We start from the raw sequence: 23,308 nt of genomic DNA, 5'->3' as shown, positions 1-23,308 counted from the left end.
ACCCGCAGATCGGGCTGCGCCCGGCCGCGGCCGCGGGCCGCACCCGCGAATCGGGCCGCACCCGCGGATCGGGCCGCGCCCGGCCGCGCCCACAGGCCGCACCCGTGGATCGGGCCGCGCAGGCGCGGCCCGGCCCTGATTCCCTCTCCCCGCAGTAAGAAGCTTCCCGGGCCGCGAGCTTGCGGCCTGGGAAGTTTTTTACTGCGGGGGGGGCGGGGAGAGGGAGCCGCGGCCCGGCGCCATGGCCTTTGCGGCCCGGCGCCGGGCCACAGCCCGCAGGTTGGGGACCACTGTTATACTTGGTTTAAAATCTGTTCCCCTTCTTATTTCTGGTAAGGCCTTGGAGGAGGAACGTGTCTTGTGGCTTAAGCGCCACTTAACACCCACTCAGGGCAGCTTTCCCACCCCTGAGTATCTCCTCCTCCAGCCGGCTTGCCTCTCTGTCCAGCAGCCAGCCAATTGCCTTCCGTCCCCCACCCCTGACCACCCCCTCCTCCTTCTCTCTGAGGCTTGGAGGCTGCAGATCCCTGCCATGTGAGAGCTGCCCCTACTGGTGAGTTCCCTAACAGCTGCCTGCAGCCTTTCCAGGTACTGGAGGAGGGAGTGGCCATCCACAGCATTCTTCCACTACACCCCCCCCCAATCTAGCGCCCGTTGTATTCCTGAATGCAATAGGCTTGGCCCCTATTGTATACCATAATGTTTCATCACTTTTCTAATGACTGCACATTTTAACAACTTGCAAACAACTGAAGACTGCTATAGAACAGGATCTTCGGGCTACCCCCCCCCCCACCGCGCCAGAAGCACAGTACACAGCCAGATGGAGGTGGCCCAATGTGTCTCATCCCAAGTCAACGTTGGTCCCATTCCCCCCAGAAAACCTACAGCACAGAGATTAGGATCGTTGTTGCCACTGTTTCATTATTGCAAGACTGGGGTGACAATTCTAAGTCTATCCTCTATGAATTGGTCTACAATCCTTTCAAACCCATCTCAGACACTGGTCCTAAGAACTTCAAAGCAGCCTTGCTGGATCAGACCAATGTTTCACCTAGTCCAGTATCCTCTTTCACAATGAGGCCAACCAGTTGCCCTGGAAGACCAAACAGGGTGCAGAGGTCAAGACCCACCCCTATGGCTGCCTCCCAGCACCAAGATTCATATTGCCTCTGTACACAAACACACACTTCAGCAGTAAACTACTTAACTCAGCAACTTACAGTGTTTCTCCTGAATCCCTCCCCCATTTCATTTTGTTGGGTAAGACCAACTTCTCGTGTTATTGGCACTTCAAGGTAAGTTGTCTATGTAACCCCTGGAATCAAACCACATGATTTTATAAGTAATACATCTTCTATTACCTGAACTAGAAGATCCCAAAGGCTTTACACCCTTTCTTCACCCCAGTCTCTTGATCTCCATAGTGCCATTTTTGAAATGGAGCAAATTGTGACCATACTATACATGCATGCAAAGGCAAAATATTTATGCGATCTGAAGAGAAACCACTTTTATTGTGGCAAAATTTCTGTCTTCAGTTTTTAAACTCAAGCAGATTGATGTATCTTGACTATCGCTGCTTATCTTGCTAATCTGCTTTATGCCAATAAATTGTGTTTTGTGTGTGTATTGTGTATTGTGTACATAATACAAAGGGATGATGGTGTTAGCCTTTATTTTCCATCAATTTCCTAATGGAATTTCCTTTATCACTGCTCTTCTATTTTTAATGAGGAAATGGCCACAACCAAGGTTGTAATAGCCTCTGCCAATGAACACGAAAAGGGGGGAAGGTTTTACCAATATGCTTCACTTTACATTCTTGTTGATCCTAGGGTAGAACTAGGGATGGAGTAAGGTAGATGTCATTTGTTGTAATTGTTCTACAAACTTTTTAGGGGCACCACTCAAGATCAAGGAATGGCTGCTGGGGTGGGATTTAATACATTCTGAACATTCTCACCCATTTAAACCCCCAGCCCGTGTCCACACCAGCAGCATTAGCTTACCAGCAGGAAGACCTATTACTGCGGAACCTATCTTGTTCCCCTTGTAGATGTAATTGCACTTTTGCACAAGGAATGCATTTAAATCAGCAAAGGCAGGAAAGGAAAGGCTGATGCAAGCCCCCTGCAAACCTTCTTGATCTTCAAAGAAGCCACGTGAGGCTAATAATTAATTTCCAAAAACCTGCAGGAAACCGCAACAATAAATCTCCGGCATTACGTCTTGTATGACCTTTTTTTTTGTCGGCCATTTATCGGCAGCAAAAAGGTCCTTTTCAAAGTTTTCAGACTGCCAAGGTATTCACCATTCTGAACAAATTGGTCTCATCTCCAAGCAAAGCTCCATCACTGATCACCCCCCCCCCCAAATGGGGGGAATAACTCACATTCGGGGAGGAATGGCGGCGACTAAAATCACTGATAACGCACGGTGCCGGCTGCAACTGGCCGCAGCTTCGGTGCATGCTGCCAAAAAAGCCGCGTTCGCGAAACACGGAAGAAAGTGCAGCTTCCGGGTGACCGGGGCGCAACCAGAAGCAGCGCCGGGATCGTCATGTGCATAATCGGTTACTCTGGGTTTTGCCGCCGTCGTGCCCCATCCCGTGCATAACCAGTGTGCTTCGCGTCTTCCCCCTCCGCGTTTCCCATGTGACCCGAAATTGCCGTTTCGGCGGCCGTGCATAATGGGCTTAAATGAATCAAATAATCCTGTTTTCCATAGGGCTGCCAGCTCCTGATGGGGAAATATCAGGAGATTTTGGGGGTAGAGCCTGAGGATCTGGGGTGAGGAGGAATTTTAATTTTATTGGGGTCTGATGCCACAGAGTTCACCTTCCAAAGCAGCCATTTTCTTGGCGACCTGAAGATCATCTGTAATCCCAGGAGATCTCCAGCTACCACCTGGAGGCTGGCTGCCCGAGCTTTCCAATACAGATTACCAAGGCACTCTTTGCTTAATTTTGTTCATTTCAAAATCTGCTTGCGCTTATTCTCGGCTGTCTGTTCAAAAAAGAGGATCGGCCTTCAAAATGTACTCGAGAATAAGTTAGCCAATTTATCAAAAAGCTTTTTTTCAAGTATGGCTAATGTCTTACCAGGTCATTTCTACTTATTTCTACTTATGGGTACTCATTTTACCGGCCTCGGAAGGATGGAAGGCTGAGTCAACCTTGAGCCGGCTGCTGGGATTGAACTCCCAGCCTCATGGGCAGAGCATCAGACAGCATATCAGCTGCTTTACCACTCTGTGCCACAAGAGGCTCTCTCACCCTAAGCTTAAAGCAATCCAAATGGAAGCAGTGAAGACAAAATACAGGGCAACCTTTTTGACAGTGCATTATTACAAACAATTCCATCACTTCAAAATACTTCTCAATTGGCATTTTAGGGAAGAAAAGCAGAGGACCTATGAGGAATTCCAGGAGGAGGACTGAAATCCCCCATCTTCTTATCTAGAAATCTATGAAGTCCCAAGGGTTTGCGGTAGGCAAATTAACCCCTGACCTTCCTCTGTGCGTTTTTGTTTAATTTATTAACCCATTTTTCTGCACATTAGGGAGAGTCCCAAGCATGTAGAATCCTGTCTGCTTTTGCAATCGCAACACTACAAATCGCTTTACTACTAGAAATAATCAGCATTGCTACTCTGTCAACGTCAGGCAATCTACAAAGGATATTTATGCCTAGGATAAACGATGAACAAGGCAACATTTGTATTGCTCTGCCATCGTTAACTATAAACCGGCAGCTTATGCATTTCCCTTAAAAATGCTACAGCCTCCTCTATTCCCACATGTCTGTAACAAAGGTGTTCTCAGTATGAGAATGGAGGCAGGAGACATGCAAATTATCAACCAAACCTCCATTGACAAATCAAAGAGCAAATAGCGTTTCTACACAAAACAAGCTGTTTATCTGTAACTGATTATCTTTGTGTGTGCAGCCTTCTGCATTGTCACAAAGCAGATGTACAAAACTCTATAGAGTTTTGTAGAGCAGATGTATAAAACTCTATAGTTTTATCCCACATTCTTGCACTCTATTCTCCACCCTGAAGGAGACTTGCCTCTCTGCCAGGCTGAGGGGGGGGGGGGGGGGAGGGGGACACAAATGCATTCCCATTCATTTTCTTCAAGCCACATGCAGCTCTTCCAAAACACGATAATAAAGGCCTGAAGTGTAGAAGGAGGACAGATTGTGTGATTGCACAGATGACACTTTGCTATTACTCACCAGAATGGTATCTTAAAGTTAGAAAGGGGAGGTGGTGTAAACTGAAGTAATTTATCCAGAAAACACGCATGGCGCTACTAACCATGCAGTGCTCAGAAAGGAAGAGAGTGGGAAAGGTGCATGTGTCAACAGGTTAAATGCTCCGTGCAAGGAGATCTGAGCAATAATTCCTAGCTTAAAGGGCTCTGGTTGATAGATGAGCAGGCAAAGCCAAAGAAGACAAGCCTTGTGGGAATCCATTCTGAACAGTTTAAGGCTTCAAACTCCTGTCAGTCATAGAATCATAGAGTTGGAAGGGACATCCAGGGTCATCTAGTCCAACCCCACTGCAGAATTCACATACCACAAAGGTACTACATACCCCAAGAAACCTGGTAAGGTGAACTGTATATAGTTATACACTAACTACGATCACCTTAAGAGCCAATGAACATTGGGGGTTGGAAAGAATGCAACACAGAATACATTCCTAAGATTTTCATGAGAATATGGAAACAATGCAGCTAGGGGATACCCTTTAATTTCCTGGTTTATGGCCAGTCAGCCTTAAGCTTTCTTCATGAATGAACTGGAGTCAGAGTGAGTAGTGGAGTGGCAAGCCCAATAGAGAGGCCAAGCTGCTCAGGCAGATAAAAAAGAACAACATAAAGCTCCAAAAGAGTCTCTTAAAGTTAGATGAGTGGGCAAATAAGATTCATAAAGCAATGCATACGGGGATAAAGCACTTCACACACCCACTAATTAGGCCTGAAGCATGGGTAGTCACCATCAGGAAAGATCTTGGGGGGTTAATGGATACCAACTAAGTTAAAGGCCAACTAAATGGATGGCAGAAGAGGAAAGGGCTGATTCCATGGAAGAGGATTTTAAGAAAGGTATATATTGTGAATAAAACCAACTGCATCAAAATAACCCCATGGTGTGGCTATATTTGCAATACTGTATACCAGTGGTCCGCAACCTTTCTAAGGCTGCGGACCGGTGGTGGTGGGGAGGGCGATCCGGCGGCCGCACATGCCGCAGATGAGCGGCAAGTGCGCTGATGCGCGTTTGTGCATGCGCGGCTGCAACCGTGCATGCGCGAAACTGCCGTGCATGCGTGGCCCTGCTGGGCATGCACGTTTGCGCTGGCGGCCCTGCTTCCCTCTCCCCCCCCCACACACAAAAATAAGCTTGCCGGGCCGCAAGCTAATCGGCCACTTTGGCAGCCAATTTGCTTGCGCCCTGGGAAGTTTCTCACTGCGGAGGGGGGGGCGGGGAGAGGGAGCCGCGGTCCCGTGGTTGGGGACCACCGCTGTATACCATTCTGGTCACCCCCACCTTAAGAAGAATACTACTGAGCCAAAAATGCAAAATAGAGCTATCAAATTGATACAGGGGTTGGAGCACCTTCCCTGCATTAAAAGACTAAGCTTTAGTGAAAGGAGGGGGGGAATCAAGGAGGAACATGACACACTATGAAATTATGCATGGTGTGGAGCTAGTGAAATGACAGAAGTTTTCACTTTCCCATAATGCTAGAACATAAAGTTGCCTAATGAAATTGATAACTAGTTAGATCAGGTCTAGCAAAAGGAAGTATCCCTGCACAAATGCACAATTAATTATGGGGTTTGTTGCCACAAAGAATCGTTACGGACCTTGACTGAATAGCTTAATACCTAAATAGCTACTAATTAGGATAGCAAAAGGGACCCTCTGCAGTCAGAGACAATATGCCAGGTAATATCAGTTGGGTGGAGCGAAACAGCCTTCTTGCTTCCTTGTGAACTGAATCAGATGAACTTTGCCAGCTGAAGCAAACAAGATGCTCGACTGGATGGCCTTTGGTCTGATCTAACAGGTGTTCTGTTTTACCTTTTCACAATGAAGAATCCAGGTGTCAATTTCCCCTCCATTTACCTGTCCAGTCTGAATAAACATGGGGTTTGAGATCTACTCTTTTAATTGCTGCTTATACTTAGATAATGTCTTGCCTACATATAAAATATTCATGCAGTAATTAGCTCTTGTGCCACGATGTTCTTCATTTCTTACCGCTCTGTTCTGTGACGCATTCAAGAAGAATTCTTGTCATTCTAGGTTTGACTTTGGGAATTAATTGTTTCAGCTAACTGGACAAGCTGTCTTTGAATTCAATGGCCCAATTGTACTGAACTTTTCAGAAGCACAATCTATGTTCAGGGTTATCCATAATTGCACATGGCTGCTCTTTATTCATCAGATTCTAATAAACGGAAGCTTGGAAATCCAGTCAGGTGTTGCACAAAGAAGCTTGAGGAAAGAAATCGGGATGCTTTAAAATGGAAGAATCTTCTGCAGCATTCCTTTGCCAAAAGCAAAGCTTAAGACAGGAAGGAACCCACAGTGTAGTGTCCTGTGGAGGGATACACCAATACCAATGTCACTTCCCTAAAGATATATTTCCATAGATGTGGAAGCACTCTCAAAGATGTTTGTGATCCCTTCAGGGGGCTGCTTCTACACAGCTTTTAAGCTGAGTGTAAGCAATCTCTTACCCAACAAGACAATGAAGCCTTAAATATCTTGTACTCATTAACTACACCTGGAAGGGCGGGGAACAGAGCCTACAACTTGTGCACTCCTGCTTTGCCCAGGTAGAATCCTAGGAAGATCTCGGGGGCCCTCCCCAGGCTGACCTGAACATCTGGTCTGCTCCTATTCCTGATACTTGTACATAATGGGGCCGGGTAGAGGGTGGGAAGAGGTTAAATGCCACCAGTTTATGTATAGGTTATGTTTTATTAATGGGGTTGTACTGGGTGTTTATTATGGATATTGTAACCCACCACAAGCTGTTTGGGAGTGGCGGGAGATGACGGACAGATGGATGGATGGATGGATGGATGGATGGATGGATGGATGGATGGATGGATGGATGGATGGATGGATGGATGGATGTAGTCCATGGACATCTGGAGGGCCGCAGTTTGACTACCCCTGTACCAACCCTTCTACTCCAATGTACAGTTTGGTTTCTCTTCCCTCAGTCTTGGGATATGTTATTCTGCTGTGTGCTTTTGTGTAGTAACACGTCTATTGTTGGAAGACCAAAGTATCACTTGTGAAACAACTATCTTGTTCAGGGCTCACTCATAGTTCTGGATGGCCATTCTGCTGTGCTAGCTCTCTGGTTACATCCCCTAGAACAGTGGTCCGCAACCTTCCGTGCATGGCGCAAACGCACATGTGCGGCCCGGCCCTGCGGAGAGAGGGAGCCGCGGCCCGGTGCCAGGGCCTTCGCAGCCCGATACCGGGCCGCAGCCTGGTGGTTAGGGATCACCGCCCTAGAAGACTAGCCTGGAAGGGCTACAGGTTGTTTTGGCACCCTTTGTGATGGACAAAAGACTACTGTCTGCTTATAGTGAGTCAGATCACTGGCCTATCAAGGTTAACTCTTGTCAATATAGTCGGCCCTGACTGGAAGCAACATTCCACAGTGTCAGTCACAGGTCTTTCATATCATCTCCTATTTGGCATTGCAAATCATAGAGTTGGAAGGGATCTCCTGGGTTATGTAGTCCAACCCCCTGCACTCTTCAGGACACTCATAACCCTATTGCTCATCCACTGTAACCTGCCATCCCCTTGAGCCTTCACAGAATCAGCCTCTCCATCAGATGACTATCCAGGCTCTATAAAATGCTGTACCACTGACCCATGGTCCTTTCCAGCCATCAGCTGATAGAGGCCTCAGTGGCGGTGGCTACCTTGTTCATGCAGATAAGCACATGTCAACCTCAATGTGATTTCCTGAAAGCTCCCACAGACAGTTTCACATTCCAGCCAATTTACACCATACTTCTGTTCTGAGGTCAACCACACTTCGTAAGTCATCAGCTCTGACACGTGAGCTTTTCCAGTCTGCCAGACTGACATGTGTTATCAGGACTCCAACAGCCTACGGCTGCAATTCTATGCACACTTACTTAGAAGCAAGTTTCACGGAGCTCCGTAAGGCTTACTACCAGCAACGGATCATGCGGTAACGTTTTTCATCATCTCTTGTTCCCTACTAATCCTCAGAGGAAGAACATGAATGTTCATGTTTCCTAACAATTTTAAAAAAAATATTACACTCAGCACAAGGCAGTTAATACAAGCTGTTTTCAGATTAATGCTCTCCAAGGTCACTGTAAAGCTACCATTTTTCTTCCCGAAGATTCTAGCAGGTTGGCGGACAAGGCCACTAACACAGCAACACAGCAAATGTGACTGTAGCTGCCAGGTCCTAATGAAGAACTAATATGTTTTAATAGGTTATTTTGGGGGATTTTATTGATTTTGGAAACCGCCGCAAGACATCTGAGAGCAGGAGTATATAAATATAAAAATAAATAAATAAACTACTAATTAAAATGCCACCAAGCATCAGAAATAGAGTTCTGGTCTTGTTGAACAGCTTTTCCCCTGTTTGCTAGGTCTTCCGAGTTACAATTTCAAGGTATCTGGCAGTAGTTTGCAATTCCAAAAGAAATCAGTTGGCAGTACTAGTTCTGTGAACAGAAGTGTTGAAAGGGTTCTGCTGTGCCAAGATGTGTAATTGGCTGAATGATAAAACTGGGTTCTATAGTTTATTTAGGCTAACAAATCAGATTGAAATCTTCTGCTAACAGCAATAAGAGAACCAATCCTTCAAGCACAATTCTTCAGCCATGTCGTCTAATACCAACTGCAGATCGACTTATCATGCAAACCAGTGGTCCCCAACCCGCGGACCGCGGCCCGGGCCTTGGTGCTGGGTCGCGGCTCCCTCTCCCCGTCCCCCCCCCGCAGTAAAAAACTTCCCAGGCCGCAAGCTTGCGGCCTGGGAAGCTTCTTACTGCGGGAGGGGGGGAGAGGGAATCAGGGCCGTGCATGCACACATGCGCCATGCGCGACCGAAATCGCGCATGCACTGCACTTTCCTGCATGCGCAAAAGTCCCACGCATGCACGATTTCGGCTGCGAATGCGCGCGGTCCCCAGCCTCAAAAAGGTTGGGGACCACTGATGCAAACAATAATTCTGATACCAGACCGCCAAAAGAAAGATTCCAAGAAAGGGTAGGTGGAGCAAAGTCCTTCGAGGCCACTATTGCCAAAAGTTGTGTAACTGTCATCAAAGCACTTCTTATTGTAAATGTCGATAAAGCCTCAATACATAAGGCCTGAAGTGAAGAAAACCTCTCAGGTTCCCCTTTCCCCCTTTTCTTGCCTGATATATGTTGCCTTGCCTACAGTTAATGATTGTTGTTGTTATGTTTGTTTTTTGTTTTTTTTTTGGGGGGGGGGGTAAAAATATATACGAAGTTTAATTGTCCATGAATGTTTTAATCTACTGTTGTAAACTGCCCTGAGCCTGCTTACAGAGAGAGGTGGTCTATAAGTCAAACAATTAATTAATTAACAATATTAATGTAACTTCAAATAGATTCAAATGAGTAGCCGTGTTGGTCTGAAGTAGCATAATAAAATCAGAGTCCAGTAGCACCTTTAAGACCAACAAAGATTTATTCAAGGCGTGAACTTTTGCTTATATAGTCCCACTGTCATGGTGGTCAGTTCATAGTCTGAAGAAGAGTGCATTAGTCTCTAAATCAGGCTTTCTCAACCAGATCTTTTTAAGCTTGGAATTTTTCTAGCAGCACTATAAAATGTGTCTCCAGCCTGCATGTGCAGATACTTCACCAAAGGAATCCATCTCAGAAGTTAACTAAGCTATTCCCCTAGACTATCCTACTATCTAGATCAGAGGTGGCCAAACTGAGGCTCTGGACTACAATTATCATGAGCCCCTCAAGATAATAAAGGTAAAGGTAAAGGTATCCCCTGTGCAAGCACTGGGTCATGTCTGACCCTTGGGGTGATGCCCTCTAGTGTTTTCATGGCTCAATACGGGGTGACTCAATACGGGGTGGTTTGCCAGTGCCTTCCCCAGTCATTACCGTTTACCCCTCAGCAAGTTGGGTACTCATTTTACCGACCTCGGAAGGATGGAAGGCTGAGTCGACCTTGAGCCAGCTGCTGGGATCAAACTCCCAGCCTCACAGGCAGAGCTTCAGACTGCATGACTGCTGCCTTACCACTCTGCGCCACGAGAGGCTCTATGAGTTAGAATAAGAGAGAACAATTATAAAATTGTCCCAGTGTATTCTACCACACTGAGGACAGATGGGAAGTTTCAGAGATGTAGCCTTTCTAAAAGAGATTTTTCCGTATCCGAAGCTTGTAACTTGCCAACATTCTGTGAAATCTTCTGGTATTTTGAGATTATCCCTTTCTCTTCTCTTCTCTTCTCTTCTCTTCTCTTCCCTTCCCTTCCCTTCCCTTCCCTTCCCTTCCCTTCCCTTCCCTTCCCTTCCCTTCCCTTCCCTTCCCTTCCCTTCCCTTCCCTTCCCTTCCCTTCCCTTCCCTTCCCTTCCCTTCTTTTTTGTTATGCCTTACTCCCATGGCAAGAGCCTCTTGTGGCGCAGAGTGGTAAGGCAGCAGAAATGCTGTCTGAAGCTGTCTGCCCATGAGGTTGGGAGTTCGATCCCAGCAGCCGGCTCAAGGTTGACTCAGCCTTCCATCCTTCCGAGGTCGGTAAAATGAGTACCCAGCTTGCTGGGGGGTAAACGGTAATGACTGGGGAAGGCACTGGCAAACCACCCTGTATTGAGTCTGCCATGAAAACGCTAGAGGGCGTCACCCCAAGGGTCAGACATGACCCAGTGCTTGCACAGGGGATACCTTTACCTTTACTCCCATGGCAGTTATTCTCACTACTGTATCTCAAAAATCCAAAAGTACCCACAGGCACAACATGGATACATACTTCAGAACTAAATCAATAGATATATACATGTGTTTGTACACCACAGTTTCCCCCACGATTAGGTTGCTATCAAATGAGATTTTAAAAGATTGAATTAATACTATGAAAACAGTCAAGCAATACTACCTGGTCTAGGTTTTTGAAAATGAGGATGTCTTTACATGCTTCTTGCAATCTGCACCTTTGCTCATCTGTTTTGGGATGAACTATCTGAAAACATGATAAAGCAAGAAATGCTGTGACAGAAATATCTTACTGATGTTTAAGTATACAATCTCACGGTAAATCTGGACATTGTTTTAGAATAACCTAGCTTTAATACAAACAAATGAACATTAAGCAACCCCAGGGCATTCCTTACACCTACAAATCAGCCCCTCAATATTTTTAAGCACACTCAAAATTGCTATAATAGAAGCATTTGAAAAACTCACAGGCTATTAAAATCCTAAATGGTTTGGGTTTCAAGTACCTAAGGAACATCTTTGCCTATATGAATTTACCCAGATGTTGAGATTATCCAGTGGTGCACTTTTGCAGGAGTCTGCTGAGTGCTCATGCCTGGACATCTACACCTACTCTCCACATATTATGGATCTTCCTCTTTATTATTAAAATACAATAATCCCCTAATTTGACTGTCTTTAGATGAAATTCTCAGCCATCTTTTCCAGAAGGCCTCCAATACAAAATTTTGATTATGGCACCAAGTCACTTGAATGTCTTTCAAACAGATATAAGAGGTTTTAACGTAGGGGTGATTTGGACACTCGATTACACTGGAGTCTGCAATCTATACATTTTGAATATTTGTATTCTATTTTGTTCCACATTGTTTCTGAATTTTTTATGCAGCTTTGAATTTGTTTTGGAATCTTTTTACAATAAATGATTTGCTGCTTTCTGATTTATTTCTCTGTTTTAATACAGTAAATGTAGGGTGTTAATTCCATGTAATAATCCCTTTGCTACACCCCGGATACACTGTTGTAGACTAAACGGTATAAATTCCCCAAAAGAATAGTGCTGACTTGCATCAGAAAAAAGCAAGCAATTTGAGGGGAGTAAATTTCTGCTTCAACAGAGCAAGTATTGAGAAACATGTAAAACAAACTGGTTTTCGAAAGTGCCTTTGGACTCTTCTGTTCTCTTTCAAACAATTCTTTGCAGTAATCCTCTGAAAAGCCATTAGTTACAACTTCGAAACTGCCAAATTTGCCTGGTATTGTATCAGCAATGGGGCTTACTCATTGTTGTCAATTCTATGAAACAACGAATCTTTGCAAATGGAACATTTTCCCTGGGGAAAAAAAGCTCTAGAAAATTTTCCACCTGACATCTCTGAACAGAATACCACATCCGATTAAACTGTACAAATACATATGGTTTGTTCATTCTCACCCTTGCTTCTGCTTCATCATCTTCTTCATCTGGATTAAACGCTTCTGCGCAGACTGGAAAAAGAAGGAAAGCCATTTTTTTTCAGTATAAAAAGAATTACCTTGTACATAGAACAATGAATTCCGCATACAGCAGTGTGTAAATTAACACTCTGGTGCATTACAGTTCACCAGCTTTACAGCTCATATGTGAAATGACGCTAGTGAAGAGACCACAGCTATTGTTCCAAAGAATTGTTAAATACCCACCGAAAAACACGTCTAGAACCTGTGATGTATGGGCAAAAGGCTTGCGCCCCCCTCCTACTGAAAAACACCAATCCCTTCTAATCCTTTTTGCTGTGGAAATAGAGCAGCTAGTAGCCAATTAGGATCCCTGGAAGGGCTGAAGGAACCAGGATGGAGTGAGAAAGAAAAAATCTGTTACACTGTTAGCTCCGGCAGACAGGGCCTAAGCCAGGGGTAGTCAAACTGCGGCCCTCCAGATGACCATGGACTACAATTCCCAGGAGCCCCTGCCAGCATTCGCTGGCAGGGGCTCCTGGGAATTGTAGTCCATGAACATCTGGAGGGCCGCAGTTTGACTACTCCTGGCCTAAGCCTTCAGGCGAGTGGAGGGATGCTGTCACAGAGTTTGCCTCATGTTTAAGCAGGCTAAGCCTGCTGTGGAGATGGGGCCTGCATCCCCAGATTGTTAACTGGGAGACTGTGAAAGTCTCAGAATCTGTCTTTTATGGCAAAGCAGGAAAGCCTGAGAGACTGGAGGTGTCTCGAACCCCTGGTTTCTGAGGGACAACCAGTAAAAGATTTGTGTTTTGGATAGGAGCTCACAGTTACACTATGAGAATCCTGAGGTAGAGGGAAGGCCAATATTCCCCTCAAAAATACAAACTTGTCTCCTAACTGCTCTCTATTCCCCTAAAGTATCAACTGAGTTATACCTGTATACAGTTGTTATCGTTTTTTTCCCCCTAAACTACCCTAAATTCCTATCCTTGAAAGTAAAGAAAATTTGCTGTTCTTTTTTTGTTTCCCTCATAGGCTTTATTCAGAAGCCACATGGGTTTAAATTTGGGGTAGGGACCAGGTTTGTTGAGCTTTACATCACACCAGGGTAAGGTGTCCAGATTGTCCCACTTTTGGAGGGACATCTGAGGGCACCTGGCAAATTGTACTTATGTTGAAAGTAAAAAATATATATTACAATACTATTTTTGCGTTCTATGTGTTCTATGAAAAATTTTGTTGCTCCATATAGACCAAATTTTAATCAAGACCCCCCCCCCCCCGGGTCAATGGTGTCCCACTTTACCAATGTTAAAATCTGGTCACCTTACACCAGGGTAACTGAAATATAACCAAGGTTTTTCTAGCTGCACAATCTAATGCTCCCATCAGAGGGTGAGCTGAAGAGAGAACAGCCCTGGTCCTTGGGGCAATTTCTACTTCCTAGAGTTATGGTTTTCTTTGGGGTGGGGATAGGGGACTATGATCCATGTGTCCTTCTCAAGGGGGGGGGAAACAAATTTGAGACTTCAGTCCTCAATGGCCACAGTACCCATAGCCCAGAGATCCCAGTATTCACTAGTGATCACAAAATTACATATCAGTAATTATTTTAAGAAGTGTAAGAGTCTGATGAACATGTCTGCTAGGAAACTAAATATTTATACTACAGCTGTATCTAAACTGTGTACAAAAAGTTCACCAAATGGAATACAGTAGCTCGGTGATTATTCACTTAGAACTATAATGCAATTGCAATAGAACAGTTACCAGGACAATGAATGGCCAAACATCTGAAACACATCCACGGAGAAATACATAAAAATAGTCCTCCAGGATTAGACTAGTGGTCGAGCTAATTAAGCATCATGGCTCACACAGTGGTCAACCAGATACTCAGGAGAGCCAATAACAGGGCACCGAAGCCAAGGCTTTCCCCTGATGCTGCCTATCTGCATTAGTATTCAGGGATTTACTACCTCTGAAGGTGAAGGTTCCCTCTAGTGATCATGACTAGCAGCCATTAATAGATGACTGGTCTAACCAACTGCTTTTTGCTTGCCCTCTTCAGTACTTCTTTCCAGCTCTGCAATGCCCTTCTAGAACTACAGTGACCAGAACTACACATAGCATTCCAGATAATGCCACACCACAGATTTATATAGTAGCATTATAACACTGCCTTTTATTGTCAATCCCATTTCTAAAAATCCCAACATGTAACTTGCCTTTTTCACTGCTACAACATACTTGGTTGATATTTATTTATTTCTATTCTGCCGCTCTCAGATGTCTTGTGGCGGTTTACACAATCCATAACTACAACAAATCCCATAAAAACCCATTAAAACACAATACACAATATCAAGATGTTGGATAATACATCCCAATCCCCTCCCCCTCCGTTCAGCACAGGTCTATCACTCTCTATCTGGAAGCAAGGAACTCAGTTTAGTTCAGCTAGAGATCCACAGCATATTGGTAGAAGAGCTTTTATTTAGTTTGGCTTGTACAGATTTGGCCTTTCCAAAATGGAAAATTGCTTTACAAGTCATAGTTGTGAAGGAACCTCTAATGCAGTGGTCCCCAACCTTTTTATCACCAGGGACTGGTGAACGCTTGACAATTTTACTGAGGCCCGGGGGGGGGGGTAGTCTTTTACCTAGGATGAGCCCCTTCTCTGCTTGCTTTCCCGCCGGCACCCCTTACTTCCTGCTGCTCGCTGGGGGGCACTGCCAGCAGCAGCTGCACAGTGCCATGCAGTGCCATGCTGAGGGGAAGCCCCAGCCATAGCAGCCACTGGAAAGCACCAAAGGTGAGCCGGCAGCAGAGTGGCAGGGCAGCCCCGAGGCAGCAGCTGGCGAGGAGGATGAGGAGGAGCCGCGGCCTGGTACTGACTGATCAACGGACCGGGACTGGTCCCCGGACCGGGGGTTGGGGACCACTGCTCTAATGAATCCATTTTTAGAAATGGACATAGGCTACAAAAAGTCACTTTGATTCATTTAGTTTACAGGTAATACATACATAAAAATCAGTATTAAAATAGTTAAGGTTTTTAAAAAAATGTGTTTTGTTAAAAGCCAGGCAAATCTGTCATGAATTTAAAGCAAGCATTACCAACATCGACAACGAATCGATCGGAGAAGCTAATTTATACACACGTTTGGTTGCATTACTACTGATGCAACCCATTGGTCTCGTAAATCTTTATAATGGATATGCCCCTTTTAATAATTAACTTTCATTAAAACTTGATCACAAACACACTTAACTCTAAAGGGACATTTCATTCCACTGACCTACGGCTACAAGAAGAGGTTATCAGTTCTCTCAAATTAAACATTCCATAACACACAAGGGCTTAAAGCTTTAAAGGGTTTTGTGTGGCAGATTACAAACATTCTGTACATAGCCTGGATGGAGAGAGACATGACTTATTAAGTAGGTGGAAGCTTGTGAGTTTAATTTAAAGAAATATTACACATGTAAACATTTACTAATACTTTGTCATTATTTGTTTTAGATAATAACCACTGAGGAAGAAAACAACTTTGAAAACGGGATACTGAAAAAGAAAAAAAATGTTTATCCGGAACCTGCTTTGGTTTATGTCTGTACATCATAGATACGAAAGCAATATCTACAGAATTGGAATAATTATAAGCAAAAAAGATTACATTTTTGTACTAGCCAATTGGTTGACTTTTTCTAGTCTGGATTATTCCATTTGGCCAGCCCTCTTTTTTATGCAGTGGATGGAGAGAGGGGCAGTTAATAAATCAAATAGAGCTCTCTATTTTGTGGGAATTGAAATGAAATTCATTTGTGTTTAGTGATTAAGGGGACTACATGTTTTTCTAAACTTCACAAAATAATTTGCTGATTAATTCCATATTGGTGTAGCATTTTTTCAACATTCTGTACCTGTATGTTCCTTATAAACTTGAATCAGCCACTCAAAAATGTTTCTCCCTCTAAATAATTAAAAACTCTTCCCCTAATAATTTTTTTGCTGGTTCTGTGCATTCAATGACAATGTGGATTCAATGGTAACGGGAAATGATTAATTAGCTGGCTCCAACATCTTATTTCTGTGTGCACTTCTCTGAATGGAGAACCTATTCCAGGGTTCCTTGAAGCCTGAAAAATATTTCAGGGGTTCCTCCACTGTCAAAAGGTTGGAAAAGGCTGCCTTAACATGTCTGAAAACAAATTCTCTGGGTCCACCTCTCCCCATATGTCCCCCAAAGAGTTTTAAAATCTGCTCAAGATCCCCAGACCCAAAGAGATTAAAGTGGCCTTAACTAGATAAAATTTTCTTTCAAGTAAATTCAAAAGGCAGTAGTATCCAAAAGAGTTAAATGTAGTTAATGCTGGAAAAGGGAGAGTTAAATATGGTGGCTGAGAATTAAATTAAAAGCACTGCTTCTTTCCGAAGTTTCCAAAAGGTGTATCTTGTCATTCAACTGTATTGTTATCCTTCTATTTAAGTGCTGAGTTTTATTTATTTAAAATTTATTGCACGTCACTCCTGGACCAAGCCAGCACAGGGTAGTTTGCAGTAGAAACCATCTATAAAATTACAGAATTTCCAGGCAGCATGATCCCATTTTACTTCCTCCCCGTTCACCAGTTCAGCACTGGCCGATGGCCCTTTCCCTGCACCCCTGCCCCCCAGCCTTGGGGGAGGGGGAGTGTGCTTCCTGCCATAGGTGTTCAGGGCCCCCTGAGGATGCCTCCTGACTTCCACGCTTTTAATAAAATCCTTCTGTCAAGGGTTGAGTAGTACACTAGTTCTGAAATCCGCAAAGGAGCAAGCCTAGATGCTTTTGTACTGCATACTGAACTTGGATAGTATACCATGAAAGTGAACTTGAAAGGTACTCCCTGAGGATATGGATGAGAGAATTGATGCGATCAGAGACAAAGAAGCTATGATATAGCAAGTCTTCCAGTAGCTCTGTAAAGTTCCCTGCATAGGCATCCAGAGCTGCGCTTGTCTCTCCTGCCCCATTGCTCTCACACATCAAACCACGTTTTCCCACCTGGATCTTTTTCTTCAGACTCTCTTCCGACCCAGCCGTCATTCAACAATGACTCCACTTTCAATTACAGCTTATTTTCCCCCAGCTCACGATTTCCCAGATGATTATTTTTAGCATTATTTTTTAACATAAAAACTGCTTTGAAATGATAGGAAAAATGCTTTTCAAATATCTTTAAAGAAGTCAATCATACAAACAAAACCAACAATAATAAAAAATTAAATTTCAGAAATTTAGCCAAAGGCAAATCTTGAAGTCTTTCTTGGAATCTTTTCCTAGAGAGCAACAAATATTTCATGCTCCTGTTCTATAGAAGTAGGGCTGCCAGGGAGAAGCCCTTGTTTGGACCACTGGGGGGAGGGGTGTCTCACTTCATTGTTGTTTAAACATTACCATAGCGATCAGAGAGTGCTAGGGCAGTGGTTGAGAGTAGAGGGATAAACAACCCCCCCACCGGGCCTCAGTAAAAGGCGTTGAGTGGTCCCCGGTGATAAAAAGGTTGGGGACCACTGGCCTAAGCTACCTCACAGAATTGTTGTGAGGGTAAAATGGAGGAGGGGAAACCATGTTGCAAGTTGCTTTAACTCCCCATTGAGGAGAACATGGGGTTCAAATTTCAAAATAAATGACAAGCCCTTTCAAGCTTGTCCACCATGTATGTGGGTCCAAAGAAGTATACCAATTTAAAGGTCAAAACCAGGACCTGAAATTGAATCTAGAAATGAACTGTCAGCCAATGTAAATGTTTTAAAACTTAAGTGATATTCTGTGAGACATTGCAAAAGATCTTCTTTGCCTTATCCAAGACCAATTTGGGATTGGAGCAAGAATGGGTTTGAAGTCGTACTGCCAGAATACTGTAGCTGTTGAATAGCCTTCCTTTATATTAATTTTCCAACTTTTCACTGTTGGTTTTGTTTGACAAGTTAGAACGTGTTCAGGGAAGGGAGACTAGGATGGTTGAGGGGCTGGAAACCATGCCTTACGAGGAGAGGTTGAAAGAGGTGGGTATGTGTAGCTGGAAGAAGAGGAGGGCAAGGGATGATAATCAGTGGTCCCTAACCTTTTTATCACCAGGGACCGGTCAACGCTTGATAATTTTACTGAGGCCCAGGGGGTAGTCTTTTGCCAAGGGACGTCACTGCTGCTGCCTGAGCCCCTGCTCCGCTTGCTTTCCTGCTGGCGCCCCTGACTTCCCGCCGCCCACTGGGGGGTGCTGCCAGCAGCAGCTGCGCAGTGCCATGCCGAGGAGGAGCCCCAGCCGTGGCAGCCGCCCAAGAGCACCAAAGGTGAGCTGGCAGCAGAGTGACAGGGCAGCCCCCAAGGCAGTAGCTGGGAAGGAGGATGAGGAGGAGCTATGGCCCCGTACTGACTAATCAATGGACCGGTACCAGTCCCCGGACTGGGAGTTGGGGACAGCTGGATGATATGACAGGGCTGTTCATAGATGAAAAATGCTGCCTCAGAGAGTGGTGGATTCTTCTGCATTGGAAGTTTTTAGGAGGGGATTGGATGAGAACCTGTCAAATGGGTGTGATTTTTAAGTCCCTGAGAAGGTTGGCTCTTTGGATGGCTCTTTGTGGTCTCTTTGAGCTCTGTCTGTGATTCTGATTCTGAAACTTACAATCTTTTGTCTAATGATCTCATAGCATGCAGTCTAAAGTTTCAGGGATGCTGCATTTAGCTGATGCTCCTAATTTATTGCATTTTTAAGATTTAAGATAAAGGCTGTTTCCATGAAATTAAACTACTCAAGAGTGTCGTATGAATCAAAGTCCCCGTTCCTTGTGTGTAGCCAGTGTGCTGCTTTATAGGTGGAGCCATCCATGTGAAGCACCACTTACAATGTAAATGTCTCAGAGAAGCTCCACAAAGAAAACTGTCTGTGTGGGTGGCTGCCCATGCAACTTGGCCTTCAACTATGCCTTATTATATGCGCGTTGACTTACGTAATCCTGAGTCACAAGGAACTCTTCTTACAAATTCAGGTAGCCATGTTGGTCTGAAGCGGCAGAACAAAATCTGAGCCCAGTAGCACCTTTTATTATTATTATTATTTAATTTTTAGACCGCCCTTCTCCCAATAGGTCTCAGGGCGGTTTACAACATAAATAGTTAAAACACAATAAAATCCCCATAAAAACCCCAATTAAAAGTTACATATAACATAACCTTTAAGACCAACAGAGTTTTATTCAAGGTACATGTTTTTCTGTGTGTGCAAATGTTTGTTCTTACAAATGTCTTGCCACGTTAAGTTCCATTTAAGCAGTTTCAGTACATGGTGGTGGTCATGTACATTTACGCAAATTTCAGCTGCCGCACAACCCTATGAGGCCACTGTTAAAGGTAAAGGTAAAGGTATCCCCTGTGCAAGCACTGGGTCATGTCTGACCCTTGGGGTGACGTCCTCTAGCGGTTTCATGGCAGACTCAATACGGGGTGGTTTGCCAGTGCCTTCCCCAGTCATTACCGTTTACCCCCCAGCAAGCTGGGTACTCATTTTACTGACCTCAGAAGGATGGAAGGCTGAGTCGACCTTGAGCCGGCTGCTGGGATTGAACTCCCAACCTCATGGGCAAAGCTTTCAGGCGGCTGCCTTACCACTCTGCGCCACAAGAGGCTCCGAGGCCACTGTTACTCTCCAGCTAATCTCTAGGAGTAGGAAACTGAAGCCAAAAAGGGTTTGGTCAGGTCTGCACGGTGTTTTCACAAATGCGTGTCCAATTTTTTCCCTGGACAACACAGTGGCTCTTGAAAACTGCATTTTTTTTGATGTACATACCACATCATGGCCCATGGTCTGTTCACAAATACAAATAGTGTAAGCAACTTTGTAATGAAATTTATTGCAGGTCATTATGCCACGAGGTTTCACAGAAGCCTCCTATACCTCTAAGAAATATCATTATTGTTTTGTACTTGTGGCTGTCAAGTCACAGCTAATTTATGGTGATCCCATATAGGTTTCAAGGTAAAATACTATCAGAAGTTTTCCATTTTCCATTTCTATGATGTTTACACATCACGATGCTCGCTAGTCTGGACTATCCAGGTCAGGATATCACTATTTTAGGGGGATACGTTCTACTTTGCTTTTGGTTCCTTCTCTGTTAGAGCAGTTCTACAGCTTTGCCTCACTTTTAATGGATTTCCCTTATAGATGGCAACAAAGGTGTTCTCTATTTAGTGTTCTGCTTAATGAATATAATAAGAGGACAAACTGACAGGAAGATCACAGGTTGCCCTTTCTCTTGTAAAGTGCAGGTGCACATGGGACCAGACTCATATCAACCTTGACAGAAGATTCTTCTCGTTGACTTAGGAAGCACAGGCAACTTGCCAGGTTCTTTTCTTCACTTCCTCTTCCTCCAGTCTGTTTCCATTAAAAGCCTCATGTTTACCAGTTTTCAATACCAATAACCACCTGAGTGTGGTTTTTGGTTTGTGAACTAATTTTTGTTTGTCCAGTTTGGTGTAGCGTTTAGGAGTCTGGATTTCTAATCTGGCAAACCGGGCTTGATTCCCTGCTCCTCCCCCACATGCAGACAGCTGGGTGACCTTGGGCTCGCCACAGCGCTGATAAAGTTGTTCCGACTGAGCAGTAACATCTTCAGTAATATCAGGGCTCCCTCAGCCTCACTTCCCTCACAGTGTGTCTGTTGTAGGGAGCGGAAAGGGAAGTCACCTGTAAGCCACTTTGAGACTCCTTCAGGTAGAGAAAAACAGCATATAAGAAACAACTCTTCTTCATAAGGATTGGGATAAAAAATGTGTGATTTTTGTAAATGAAGTTCCTCATTTCACCTTTACATCTGTTTTGCTATCAGATTTGAAATAGTTTTACTTCCTTAATGAATGCATAGCCATCATGAAGAATAAGCAAGGCCATCATGAAGAATAAGATGGACTCTGGTGTTGCAAAACAATAATGCTTCTTTTTATTCAGTCTCTTTATGATTTGCTTTTAATTCAACTGGTAAAGCCAAAATGAGTCACAGGTATACAATGTCCCATTTTCCGTCTATTATAAAGTAACTATAAATATTATAGAGAAATAGACTTTGCTAAGCTTATGTTATTAAGATAGAAGTAATGGAAATATAAGATTGGTTTACTAGTATTTTTATTTTAGAAAAATGGAGATGGGTTGTACAGAATTGGAACTTAATGAAATATTATGAAGGTGGGGCTTTTACATTTGATATTTTGTATGTTTAATTTTGAAAGGATGAATTTTGATTGAATAACATGATATCCACTGATTCTATGTTTGATAATTAGGTATAAGCTACTGAGGAAGAAACAGATGGAAAACGGGATATTGTATACATGGGACCCATTTTAGCTTTACCAGTTGAACTAAAAGAAAAGCATTTGGGGAGAGCGGTATATAAACACAACAATCATCAATCAATCAATAAAACTAAGAGTCTGAATAAAAAGATTTATTATTCTGCTTTATTATCAGAATCTGATTCTTCATTTTGGCTTTCTCCTGATCGACGGACTTTCTCTTAATTAGCTTAGCAAAGCAACTGTGATTATAGAGAAATACACATCTCAAATATGGCACACTTAAAGGTGACTTGTGTTTAGGTCGAGGCTTACAATTGTAAAGTCTCAAATGATTTGTCGGTTTCTGTCTGATGTGGCTGAATTTTAGCTTTAAAAAAAAAAACTAACTTGTTTTCCCCCTCCTTACAAAGCTTAATCATTGTGGTAAAATAGGCACTCTGCCAAGACTTTTGTATTGTCACGCTTCAAATAAAAGTACCCATAAGAGTATCTCTGTAAAACTCTTAATGATACAGTGATTCATTGGCCAGGGCTGCTCTTAAACAGAGGAGGATTAAAACAGGAGGGGAGGATAAGGAATGGAAGTATGGTTTTAGCTGCCATCGTTAATATTTATTTTACAGCCTTCCTTGCTCACGCAAGACAAAGTACAAATTTTAAAACAATTCAGACAGGAATGATCTCCAATAAACCATGCTGTAGGATTAGGACTACAGAACCAGAAAGCAACGCAAAGAAAGAACTTTCTAACCCAGGCTTTCTCAACCAGGGTTTCATAAAACTCTAGGGTTTCTTGACAGCTCTGGAAGGGTTTCTTGAATGGGTGGGAGTTAAATGTTTAACAAATTTTTTAAATATATTAGACATTAACTATTGGTTGATATGACTATATATGATCATGTTGACCCGCCTGCCCCCAAAATGGCCAATGATGGGCCGGGAAGGGGTGGGCTCCTGGATGGGTGTGTACACAGCTATGCTTCCCAAGCATATTCTGGAGGTTCTTGAAATCTAAAGAATGTTTTAGGATAGCGATCCCCAACCTGTGGGCTGTGGACCACATGTGGTCCTTCGACTAATTGGAGGTGGGCCCCGAAGGACGCCTTCTCCCCCTCCCCCCGGCCCTTTACTTCATCCCCCCCAGCCCTTTACAACACACTTCATTGTTGTGGCGTGTCTGTATCTTATTTTGAAGGGATGTTTAAACATTACCATAGCGATCAGACAGCGTTAGGGCTGTGGTTGAGAGTAGAGGAGTAAACTAGCCCCCCCACCGGGCCTCAGTAAAAGGTGTTGAGTGGTCCCCGGTGAGTGGTTCCCGGTGATAAAAAGGTTGGGGACCACTGTTTTAGGGGGTTGTCAATTGTAAAAGAGTTGAGAGACTTTTTAGGGCAGTGGTCCCCAACCCCCGGTCCGGGGATCGGTGCCGGTCCGTAGCTCAGTCAGTACCGGGCCGTGGCTCCTCCTCGTCCTCCTCCCTGGCTGCTGCTCATCTTTGA

General features: G+C 44.0%; 1 protein-coding gene across 1 annotated transcript in view; it reads right to left on the bottom strand.

The window, feature by feature from the left end:
- The window catches only part of PRKAR2A (protein kinase cAMP-dependent type II regulatory subunit alpha), a 106,097-nt gene that overhangs the window by 23,832 nt on the left and 58,957 nt on the right, over positions 1–23,308 (bottom strand). Inside the window, exons 3-4 of the mRNA XM_077324946.1 lie at positions 12,458–12,510; positions 11,183–11,266 (exon numbers count right to left, since the gene is read on the bottom strand). Coding sequence (XP_077181061.1) covers positions 11,183–11,266; positions 12,458–12,510 — 137 coding nt within the window. The remainder of the gene's footprint in view (positions 1–11,182; positions 11,267–12,457; positions 12,511–23,308) is intronic.

Source organism: Paroedura picta, chromosome 3 (assembly GCF_049243985.1).
Source record: "Paroedura picta isolate Pp20150507F chromosome 3, Ppicta_v3.0, whole genome shotgun sequence".
Classification (NCBI taxonomy): Eukaryota; Metazoa; Chordata; class Lepidosauria; order Squamata; family Gekkonidae; genus Paroedura; species Paroedura picta.
Note: the sequence above shows the minus strand (reverse complement) of the source record. Positions and strands in the feature narration are given on the sequence as shown.